Here is a 12,005-nt window from a genome sequence, read left to right on the forward strand (position 1 = left end):
GCACTGAAACGTCCCGCAGCCGAGCTGCGCCGGCAATGTTAAGGCCCGCAGCCGAGCCGCACCGGGCACTGAAACGTCCCGCAGCCGAGCTGCGCCGGCAATGTTAAGGCCCGCAGCCGAGCCGCACCGGGCACTGAAACGTCCCGCAGCCGAGCTGCGCCGGCAATGTTAAGGCCCGCAGCCGAGCCGCGCCCCGGGGAAGAGACCTAATAAAATAAAGGTTTCCCCCCGCCCCACCCCCCCACCCCACCCCACACCCCCACCACACACCCCCACCACACATACACAGCCAAAAACAGAAACAAAAACCATCCCAACACCGACACAAACAAAAAAAAAGAAAAAAAGACAACAGACTGCCAGAGAGCCGCAGCCGTTAGGCGCAGCCAACTCCTACCTTACGAGAGATCAAAGGGAACGTTGATCAAGGTAAATGTAGAATGGATCATTGTTAGCTCCAAAATCAGAGTACAACGATAATTGGGATTGGACAGGATCAGGTAACGACTAGGACTCAGCAGTTAAAACTGAGGTGAGAAGAAACTTTGTCACCCAGAGAGTTGTGAATTTGTGGAATTCTCTGCCACAGAAGGCAGTAGAGACCAATTCACTGGATGAATTAAAAAGAGAGTAAGATAGGGTTGTCGGGGCTGGCGGAATCAAGGGATATGGGGAGAAGGCAGGCACGGGTTACTGATTGTGGACGATCAGCCATGATCACAATGAATGGCGGTGCTGGCTCGAAGGGCCAAATGGCCTCCTCCTGCACCTATTTTCTATGTTTCTATGAGGCGTACTCTGAACCCCGAAATATCACCCATTCCTTCTCTCCAGAGTTGCTGCCTCTCCTGCTGTGTTACTCCAGCATTTTGTGTCTATCTTCGGTGTAAACCTGTATCTGTAGTTCCATCCTACACATCAGCTCCCTTGATATGTGGTCAGACGTGAGCTCATGGATTGAGATGTGTATGAAGTAACTGTGACCCGAAACATCACCCAATCCTTCTCTCCAGAGATGCTGCCAATCCCACTGAGTTACTCCAGCTTTTTGTGTCTATCATGGATTGAGATGTTCATTATTAGACCGATGGAGCAGAGAAACAGGCCTTGTGTCCCACAGAGACCGTGCTGACCATCACGATCCATGGTACAGTCATCCTATGTGGTTCCCGTTTTATTCTCCGCACAATCCCATCAATCCCGTCACACACTCCCAGGGACAGGGTGAAGCTTCCTCTAAACCATTCTTGAGGTGCAAAGAGAAGTGGGTGGATGGAACGAACTGCCAGAGGAGGTAGTTGAGGCAGGGACTATCACACGTTTAAAAAATCAAATGGACAGGGACAAGGGTAGGAGAGGTTTAGAGGGATATGGGCCAAACGCAGGCAGGTGGGACTGGTGTAGATGGGGCAAGTTGGTTGGCATGGGAACGTTGGGCCGAAGGGCCGTTTCCACATGTATGATTCTAGGGCAGCACGGTGTCACAGCGCTAGAATTGCTGCCTTACAGCAAATGCAGCGCCGGAGATCCGGGTTCGATCCCGACTACGGGCGCCGTCTGTATGGAGTTTGTACCTTCTCCCCGTGACCTGCGTGGGTTTTCTAAGAGATCTTCGGTTTCCCCCCACCCTCCAAAGACGTGCAAGTATGCGGGTAAATTGGCTTGGTAAATGTAAAAATTGGCCCTAGTGCGTGTCGGATAGTGTTAATGGATAGTGTTAATGTGTGGGAATCGCTGGGCAGCACGGACCCATTGGACCGAAGGGCCTGTTTCCGCCCTGTATCGCTAGACTAAATTAAGTTATGTCAATGAGGGAAGGGGATTGCACTATTTTCCCATCTCTGCATTATTCTACTCCCATTCCCACTGCTCTCTCGCCCTGACCCCCACTCACTGCTCCTCTCTCTTCCTTCCTCCAGGTTCCCCCGAGGTTGACGTGTGCAGAGGCCGGGGAGGGGGGAGGGATTCACCTTGCCAACTTTCCACACAGCAGGAGGAGCTGACACGTCCAGCCCAGCCACTGCCCGAGCCCCCTCTGCCCAGTCCGAGCGAGGCCAGTCTGCCTGGTCCCTCCAACTCCCCTCCGCATGGTGGCATAGGTGCCCCTCCACCACATCCACCCGACACTCCCACACGCTGTCCGACCTCGGCCCCTCCGCCCTGTCCGACCAAGACCCTTCTGCCTCATGCCTCTGACCCCCCTCTGCCTGATCCAACTGACGCCCCTCCGCCCCATCCACCTGACCCTCCCACGCTCTGTTCATCTATGGCCCCTCCGCCTTGTCCAACCACAACCCTTCAGTCTGGTTCCTACGACCCCTCTCTGCCCTGTCCATCCCAGGCCCCTTTGCCCAGTTCGAGTGAGGCCCTTCTGCCTGGTCCATCCGACCCTCCCAGGTTCTGTCTGCCCCAGGTACCCCCACCATGTCCAACAGAGGCCCTGCTGTCCGGTCCACCTGACCCCCCTCCGCCTGGTACAACAGACGCCCCTCCGCCCAGTCTGTCCCAGTCCCCTCTGCCCGGTCCAACAGAATCCCCTCCACCTGAGGTCTGTCTGCCCGGCGCCTCTGACACCCCCTCACCTGGTCTGGTCGATGTCCCTCCACCCCATCCACCCACCACCCCTCCGCCCTGTTTGTCCGAGGTCCCCACTGAGGACCTCTCCCCAGGTCTGTCTCTGGTCCCCCTGCCACAACTTCCTGACGTTCCCTCACACCCACCAATCCAGGCTCCCTCACCCCCACACTCCGAGGCAAACTCACCTCCATCTTCTCAGGCTCCCTCACCTCGACCCTCAGAGGCTCCCTCACCTCGACCCTCCGAAGCCCCTTCACCTCGACCCTCCAAGGACCCATTGCCTCAATCCTCTGACATTCCCTCCCCTCGACCCTCTGACATTCCCTCCCCTCGACCCTCTGACATTCCCTCCCCTCGACCCTCTGACATTCCCTCCCCTCGACCCCCTTACACTCCTTCGCACCAAGTGGCCAACATTCCCTCACCCCAATTGTCTGAAGCCGTCTCAGCCGAACCCCCCCAGGCCTCGCCCCAACGGCCATCAGATGCCTCGTCCAACCATCCAGCCAGCGCTGGGAGAGGGGATATCGACGCTGCAACACAGAGCGACCCCCGTCACCTCGATCCAACACTCCCCGTTAACTGCTGCACTACAACTCTGCTGGAGGTCGATTTGGATGTGCTGCAGTCGGAGGTCCTCTCCCTCCCAGGTGAGTCGAGGGTGGAGCAGAGAATCGGTCGAGACCCTGGCGGCACGGTGGCGCGGCGCTGGAACTGCTGCCTCACTGCCCTAGAGACCCGGGTTCCATCCCGGCTACGGGTGCTGTCTGTACGGAGTTTGTACGTTCTCCCCTTCAGCGCGTGGGTTTTCTCCGGGTGCTCTGGTTTCCTCCCACCAAAACGTGCAGGGCCGGTCCAGTGCAGTGCGGGGCGTCCAGTGCAGTGCGGGCCGTCCAGTGCAGTGCGAGCCCGTTCATTGCAGTACGGGCCCCACCAGTGCAGTGCAGGCCCATCCAGTGCAGTGCGGGCCCCACCAGTGCAGAGCAGGCCCATCCAGTGTCGTGTGGGCCGACCCAGTGCAGTGCGGGGCCGGTCCAGTGCAGTGCGGGGCGTCCAGTGCAGTGCTGGCCATCCAGGGAGTGTGGGCCCGTTCAGTGCAGTGCGGGGCCCGTTCAGTGCAGTGCGGGCCCCACCAGTGTAGAGCAGGCCCAACCAGTGTTGCGTGGGCCCCACCAGTGCAGTGCGGGTCGTCCAGTGCAGTGCGGGGCCAGTGCAGTGCGGGGCCGACCCAGTGCAGTGCGGGGCCGGCCCAGTGCAGTGCGGGTCGTCCAGTACAGTGCGGGGCCAGTGCAGTGCGGGGACGACCCAGTGCAGTGCGGGCCCGTTCAGTGCAGTGCGGGCCCGTTCAGTGTAATGCGGGCCCGTGCAGTGCGGGCCAGTGCAGTGCAGGCCCGTTCAGTGCAGTGTGGGCCAGTTCAGTGCAATGTGGGCCAGTTCAGTGCGGGCCCCACCAGTGCAGAGCAGGCCCATCCAGTGTCGTGCGGGCCCGTCCAGTGCAGTGCGAGCCCTTCAAGTACAGTGCTGACCCCTCCAGTGCAGTGCGGGCCCGTCCAGTGCAGTGTGGGCCAGTTCAGTGCAGGCCCCACCAGTTCAGAGCAGGCCCATCCAGTGTCGTGTAAGCCCACCCAGTGCAGTGCGGGGCCGACCCAGTGCAGTGCGGGGCCGACACAGTGCAGTGCGGGCCCGTCCAGTGCAGTGCGGGTCTGTCCAGTGCAGTGCGGGCCTGTCCAGTGCAGTGTGAGCCCTTCAAGTACAGTACTGACCCCTCCAGTGCTGTGCGGGCTTGTCCAGCGCAGTGCGGGCCCGTCCAGTGCAGTGCGGGCCCATCCAGTGCAGTGCGGGCCCGTCCAGCGCAGTGCGAGCCCGTCCAGTGCGGGCCCGTTCAGTGCTGTGCGGGCCTGTCCAGTGCAGTGTGGGCCCGTCCAGTGCAGTGGGGGCCCGTCCAGTGCAGTGCGGGCCTGTCCAGTGCAGTGTGAGCCCTTCAAGTACAGTACTGACCCCTCCAGTGCTGTGCGGGCTTGTCCAGCGCAGTGCGGGCCCGTCCAGTGCAGTGCGGGCCCATCCAGTGCAGTGCGGGCCCGTCCAGCGCAGTGCGAGCCCGTCCAGTGCGGGCCCGTTCAGTGCTGTGCGGGCCCGTCCAGTGCAGTGTGGGCCCGTCCAGTGCAGTGGGGGCCCGTCCAGTGCAGTGCGGGCCCGTCTAGTGCAGTGCATGCCCGTCCAGTGCAGTGCGGGCCCGTCCAGTGCAGTGCGGGCCTGTCCAGTGCAGTGCGGGCCCGTCCAGTGCAGTGCGGGCCTGTCCAGTGCAGTGCGGGCTTGTCCACTGGTGTGTGGGCCTGTCCAGTGCAGTGCGTGCCCGTCCAGTGCAGTGCGTGCCCGTCCAGTGCAGTGCGGGCCCGTGCAGTGCAGTGCGGGTCGTCCAGTGCAGTGCGGGCCCGTCCAGTGCAGTGCGGGCCCGTCCAGTGCAGTGCGGGTCGTCCAGTGCAGTGCGGGCCTGTCCAGCGCAGTGCGGGCCCGTCCAGTGCAGTGCGGGTCGTCCAGTGCAGTGCGGGCCTGTCCAGTGCAGTGCGGGCTTGTCCACTGGTGTGTGGGCCTGTCCAGTGCAGTGCGGGCCCGTCCAGTGCAGTGCGGGTCGTCCAGTGCAGTGCGGGCTTGTTCAGTGCAGTGCGTGCCCGTCCAGTGCAGTGCGTGCCCGTCCAGTGCAGTGCGGGCCCGTCCAGTGCCGTGCGGGCCCGTCCAGCGCAGTGCAGGCCCGTCCAGTGCAGTGCGGGCCCGTGCAGTGCGGGCCCGTCCAGTGTAGTGTGGGCCCGTCCAGTGCAGTGCGGGCTTGTCCAGTGCAGTGCGGGCTTGTCCAGTGCAGTGCGGGCCCGTCCAGTGCAGTGCGGGCCCGTCCAGTGCAGTGCGGGCCCGTCCAGTGTGGTTCCTTCCAGCAGCTGCCCGCGATGGCCGTTGCCTGATTGTCTCTCTGTACCCTCTCCACAGGGAGCAGGGACCGGAGTGGCCGAGCCCTCGTCATTCTCATGGCCAGGAACCCCATCCTGCACAAGCCCACCTGCAGCAGCACGCAGCTGGCCAAGATCCTGATGTACCTCTACGCCATCTCCAGGTGACACCAGGACCACGGCCCACTGGGGCATCCGTTCCTCCCCCTCGCTGTCTGTTATTCCCCCTCCTCTTTTCAACTGTCTCCTTCTGTCTCTATCTCTCCCCCTGTCTCTCTCCCCCTATCTTTCTCTCCCTGTGTCTATCTCTCTCTTCGTCTTTCTCTGCGTCTGTATCTCTTTGTCTCTCTACCCCTGCCTCAGTTTCTATCCCCTCAACGATGTCTATCCGCCTCTCTCTTTCTCATTCTAATGCCCATTCTCTCCTTCTCTCTCCCTCCACGTCTGTCTCACCCTTTTACAGTTCCATTTTTGTTTCTCTACATCCCTGGTCCCTTTCCCTCCCTCCCCCTTTCCCCACGCTCAATCTTCGGTCATCGTCCTTCCCTCCGCAGCCTTTAACCTCTCCCCCTCGCGCTCCAGGGAAGATCTCCCACCCCCTTGCAACGCCTTTCCCCTTCTGCACCTGCAGGAATGATCTGCAGGAGCGTGGCCTCAGGGTGCTGATGGAGTCCCACCATCACTGGCCAGCCACGGTGATTTGGAAAGCCCTCGACATCTTCCAGGTGAGACCCTTCTACCCGGCACAAGACGGCAAAGTTGGAACATCGTGGCCTTCTTACTATTGAGGGCGTGCAGCGTAGGTTTACTAAGTTAATTTCCGGAATGGCGGGATTGTCATATGTTGAAAGACCGGAGCGACTAGGCTTGTACACTGGAATTTAGAAGAATGAGAGGGGATCTTATCGAAACGTATAAGATTATTAAGGGGTTGGACACGTTAGAGGCAGGAAACATGTTCCCAATGATGGGGGAGTCCAGAACCAGGGGCCACAGTTTAAGAATAAGGGGTCGGCCATTTAGAACGGAGATGAGGAAAAACGTTTTCAGTCAGAGAGTTGTGAATCTGTGGAATTCTCTGCCTCAGAAGGCAGTGGAGGCCGATTCTCTGAATGCATTCAAGAGAGAGCTGGATAGAGCTCTTAAGGATAGCGGAGTCAGGGGGTATGGGGAGAAGGCAGGAACGGGGTACTGATTGAGAATGATCAGCCTTGATCACATTGAATGGCGGTGCTGGCTCGAAGGGCCGAATGACCTACTCCTGCACCTGTTGTCTGTCGTCTAATCTGACATTCCTCTCTTTGATCCGTTTCCCCAGGGAACAGTCCCCGGTGGAATCCACTCCATTCTGGTGCTGACGGGCAAGGAGTCTCCGCTTGTCAAGGAGGGGCTGCCGGGCCCTCGGGTACGTGGGAGCGCCCGCACCTTCCTCACCGCGCCGACGCTGATCTCCTGCTCTCGCCGCGCCCCCACAACTGTTTCCTTCACTTTCAGAACACAAAATGCTGGAGTAACTCAGCAGGTCAGGCAGCGTCACTGGAGAAAAGGAATAGTTCAAGTTCAAGTTCAAAAACAAATGTCTATTGTCTATTGAGTTGAGCTTCCTCAGCAGATACTGTCGCTGCTGGCATTCCCTGCTGGCATTCCCTGAGGATACCCTCTGTGTTGGAGGCAAGATTGTGCCCAGATGCTCATATTCCTCAACAATCTCCACAGGCTTCCCGTGGATAGTGGCGATGACTGCCACTATCGATAGGGGACGTTTCGGGTTGAGACTCCTCTTCAGACCCAAAACGTCACCTATCCCTTTTCTCCAGAGATGCTGCCTGACCCGATGTGATCGCAGTGAATTCTGCGAAGGAAGCATTAGAAACGGAAACTGAATCCTGCGTAGTTTGAAGGCAGTGTGGGAATGGGCAACGGCAAGGATCAGGGAGTCAGGAACCGATTTCGAGCAAGCCTGATGTTGGACCATCAGTTTTCCAAAAGGTTGAACACTGGATCATGAGAGTTTTACTGTACTCGGCTCCATCCCTACTGTGCCCCAGTTAACACTTCCTGATGCTCACAACCCCAACCCCACTGGATGTGTCCTGCAAATACACTCAAAGACCACCAAACAATACACAACCTGTCGAAGATAGACACAAAAAGCAGGAGTAACTCAGTGGGGCAGGCTGTATCTCTGGAGTGAAGGAACGGGTGACGTTTCATTGTCGAGATGATTGATCAGTCTGATTGTCTTATCTGAAGAAAGGTCTCGAGCTGGAAACGCCGCCCATTCCTCCTCTCGGACAGAGATGAAGCCCGGCCCACTGAGGTACTCCAGCCTTCTGCGTCGACCCAGGGCAAGGCCGTAACCGTGTCGATCTCTAACCTCCCCACGACCCTCTGCAGGTGAAGGTGGTGACGTCGATCCCAGCTTTGCATGAGTACGTGGACCCCACACAGCTGACGGGACCCTTCGGCGGAAGCTTCCGGTACAGCCACCAGAAGTGGGCACGATTTCACCAGGTGGGCATCTTGCCCGCTCCCTGGGTGCAGGGAGGTGGGGGGGGGGGGGAGGGAGGGGGTGGCGGTGGGGGGAAGGGGAGGAGAGAGTTCGGAGGAGTGTTCGGTTCAGTTTATTGTCACGTGTACCGAGGTACAGTGAAAAGCTTTTGTTGCGTGCTACCCAGTCAGCAAAAAGACAATACACGATTACAATCGAGCCGTCCACAGTGTACAGATACACGATAAGGGAATAACGTTTAGTGCAAGGTAAGGTCCGATCATAGATAGTCCGAGGGTCCCCAATGAGGTAGATCGTAGTTCAGTGAGGTAGATAGGACAGACTCGGGGTGTGTTGAGGTTGGGGGAACCTCCCCCATGGACATGCCAGGCATGGATTGCTCTGGGGCAGGAGGGGGATGGAGGGTGGGGGCAGAGGGAGGAGGGGGAGCCAGCGGAGGGGAGGGGTGGGAAGGGCAGGAGGGGATGGCGGGGCGGGATTGGAGAGGGAGGCAGCTGGGAGGGGATGATTGTGAGGGGTGCAGATGGATGGGGGAGGGTGGTTGGACATGTGGGTTGAGAGAGAGGGAGAGAGACAGAGGGAGAGACAGAGGGAGAGAGAGAGAGACAGAGGGAGAGAGAGAGAAACAGGGAGAGAAAGAGAGAGACAGAGTGAGAGAGAGGGACCGAGAGAGAGAGACGGTGGGAGGGGATAGATAATGAGGGACAGGTGAGTAGGGTGGGATGGGAGGGGACGAAGGTGCGGTGTTGGGGTGAGGGAGAGGGTGGGGCTGGGGTGAGGGAGGGGGTGGGGCTGGGGTGAGGGAGGGGGTGGGGCTGGGGTGAGGGAGGGGGTGGGGCTGGGGTGAGGGAGGGGGTGGGGCTGGGGTGAGGGAGGGGGTGGTGCTGGGGTGGGGCTGGGGTGAGGGAGGGGGTGGGGCTGGGGTGAGGGTGGGGCTGGGGTGAGGGAGGGGGTGGGGCTGGGGTGAGGGTGGGGCTGGGGTGAGGGAGGGGGTGGGGCTGGGGTGAGGGAGGGGGTGGGGCTGGGGTGAGGGTGAGGGTGGGGCTGGTGTGAGGGAGGGGGTGGGGCTGGGGTGAGAGGGGGTGGGGCTGGGGTGAGGGAGGGGGTGGGGCTGGGGTGAGGGAGGGGGTGGGGCTGGGGTGAGGGAGGGGGTGGGGCTGGGTGAGGGAGGGGGTGGGGCTGGGGAAGGGTGTGGGAGAGGTGTATGGATGAGGCGTGGGGATTGGAAGGGGAGGGAGAGGGTCCTTGGGATTGGGAGGTGAGGGGAGAGGAGGGCATTGGGAGGGGGGGAAAGGAAATGGGATTGGGAGGAGGGTAGGGTAGGAGAGGGGAGGGAGGGTCTCATGCCAGGGGTCCTGGCCCCAGAGCCCAGCTTGGCACTGATGTTGCCTCACCTCTCTCCCGCAGAGCCTGGAGTCCTTGTCCGGAGCCTGCAGAACCTCCATCCAGTTCCTGCGCAGCTCCAGACACCAGCTGGAAGCAAAGAGGCTTCCCCACACGCAGGAGGTAATGCCGGGGGGCCGCAGCGTCACTGGGACCCCGTGGTTCCCAGGCCCCGCTTCACACACACTGAACGGGGCCCCTCTCTCCGATACAGGACCGGTTCCCATCCCTGATCACACACTCCCCCTGCTCCACACACACTCCGAACCAGGCTCCTCTCTCCGATACAGGACCTGTTCCCATTCCCGACACTGGGCACTCCCCAGCCCACACACACTCCTCCTCCAATACACGGTCTGACCCCCTCCCACACACCCCGTCACACACTGAGTCGGATCAGTTTGAAGAAGGGTCTCGTCCCGAAACGTCCCCCAATCCTTCTCTCCAGAGGTACTGCCTGTCCCACTGAGTTACTCCAGCTTTTTGTGTCTACCCTCGCCGATACACAGCCCTTCCCCTTCCCCCACACAGCACTCTCCCGTCCCACACACACCTGGAGCGAACGGGGTTCCCTCTCCAATACACAGCCTGATCCCCTCACCGGTCACACTCACTCCCCCCGCCCCCACACACACTCAGAACAGAGACCCCCCTCTCCAATACAGCCCCCCGCCCAACACACTCTCAGAACAGAGACCCCCCTCTCCAATACAGCCCCCGCCCAACACACTCTCAGAACAGTGACCCCTCTCCAATACAGCCCCCCGCCCACACACTCTCAGAACAGTGACCCCTCTCCAATACAGCCCCCCGCCCACACACTCTCAGAACAGAGACCCCCCTCTCCAATACAGCCCCCGCCCAACACACTCTCAGAACAGTGACCCCTCTCCAATACAGCCCCCCGCCCACACACTCTCAGAACAGTGACCCCTCTCCAATAAACAGCCTGATCCCCTCACCGGTCACACTCACTGCCCGCCCCCCCCACACACTCTCTGAACAGTGACCCCCTCTCCAACACAGCCCCCCCCCACTCTCAGACCCCCACCCCAATACTGGACACCCCCCCCCCCCACACACACACTCTCAGACCCCCCACCCCAATACTGGACCCCCCCCCACACACTCTCAGACCCCCACCCCAATATTGGAACCCCCCCCCACACACTCTCAGACCCCCACCCCAATACTGGACACCCACCCCCCCACACTCTCAGACCCCCACCCCAATACTGGACACCCCCCCCCCCCCACACACACTCTCTCAGACCCCCACCCCAATACTGGAACCCCCCCCCACACACACTCTCAGACCCCCACCCCAATACTGGAACCCCCCCCCCCCCCCCCACACACTCTCAGACCCCCACCACAATACTGGACACCCCCCCCCACACACTCTCAGACCCCCACCCCAATACTGGACACCCCCCCCCCCCCACACACACACTCTCTCAGACCCCCACCCCAATACTGGAACCCCCCCCCCCCACACACTCTCAGACCCCACCCCAATACTGGAACCCCCCCACACACACTCTCAGACCCCCACCCCAATACTGGACACCCCCCTCCCCCCCACACACACTCTCAGACCCCCACCCCAATACTGGACACACCCCCCCCACACACACACTCTCAGACCCCCACCCCAATAATGGAACCCCCCCCCCACACACTCTCAGACCCCCACCCCAATACTGGACACCCCCCCCCCCCACACACTCTCAGACCCCCACCCCCAATACTGGACACCCCCCCCCCCCACACACTCTCAGACCCCCACCCCAATACTGGACACCCCCCCCCACACACATACTCTCAGACCCCCACCCCAATACTCGAACCCCCCCCCCCACACACTCTCAGACCCCCACCCCAATACTGGACCCCCCCCCCCCCCACACACTCTCAGACCCCCACCCCAATACTGGACACCCCCCCCCACACACTCTCAGACCCCCACCCCAATACTGGACACCCCCCCCCCCACACACTCTCAGACCCCCACCCCAATACTGGACACCCCCCCCCCCACACACTCTCAGACCCCCACCCCAATACTGGACACCCCCCCCCCCCACACACACACACTCTCAGACCCCCTCCCCAATACTGGACACCCCTCCCCCCCACACACACACTCTCAGACCCCCTCCCCGATACTGAACCCCCCCCCCCCACACACTCTCCCACACTGACTCAGTCCCCCTCCCCAATACACAGCCTGATCCTACACCCTCCTCTCACACACAGTCAGTTCCCCTCTCCAACACTGGACACTCCCCGTCACACCCAGACTCTGTCCCCACTCCAACATTGAATACACCCACGACCAGGGACACGGCCGTTATTGGGCGTGCATCAGTAACGGGGGCAGCCGTGACTGTGCGTTGTTCCACCTGCAGGAGGTTGCCGTACTGATTGAGGAGGATCAGACGTTAATGAGGCAGGTCCTGCAGGACACTCGGTTAACGGGGCTGCAGCAGGAAGGGGCCGCCATCCTGGGCAAGCTCAAGAGGGAGATGGCTACCAACTCAGAGGACTACAGGTAACTCCCCCTGGTTGAGGGGTGGTGTGGTACCTGCTGC

The 12,005-nt window shown here is 60.7% G+C and overlaps 1 protein-coding gene across 1 annotated transcript in view; it reads left to right on the forward strand.

The window, feature by feature from the left end:
• Positions 1 to 12,005, forward strand: part of LOC144601281 (uncharacterized) — a 44,232-nt gene that overhangs the window by 24,118 nt on the left and 8,109 nt on the right. Inside the window, exons 4-10 of the mRNA XM_078413309.1 lie at positions 1,920 to 3,227; positions 5,557 to 5,680; positions 6,148 to 6,241; positions 6,835 to 6,921; positions 7,914 to 8,030; positions 9,436 to 9,534; positions 11,823 to 11,965. Coding sequence (XP_078269435.1) covers positions 1,920 to 3,227; positions 5,557 to 5,680; positions 6,148 to 6,241; positions 6,835 to 6,921; positions 7,914 to 8,030; positions 9,436 to 9,534; positions 11,823 to 11,965 — 1,972 coding nt within the window. The remainder of the gene's footprint in view (positions 1 to 1,919; positions 3,228 to 5,556; positions 5,681 to 6,147; positions 6,242 to 6,834; positions 6,922 to 7,913; positions 8,031 to 9,435; positions 9,535 to 11,822; positions 11,966 to 12,005) is intronic.

Source organism: Rhinoraja longicauda, chromosome 16 (assembly GCF_053455715.1).
Source record: "Rhinoraja longicauda isolate Sanriku21f chromosome 16, sRhiLon1.1, whole genome shotgun sequence".
NCBI lineage: Eukaryota > Metazoa > Chordata > Chondrichthyes > Rajiformes > Arhynchobatidae > Rhinoraja > Rhinoraja longicauda.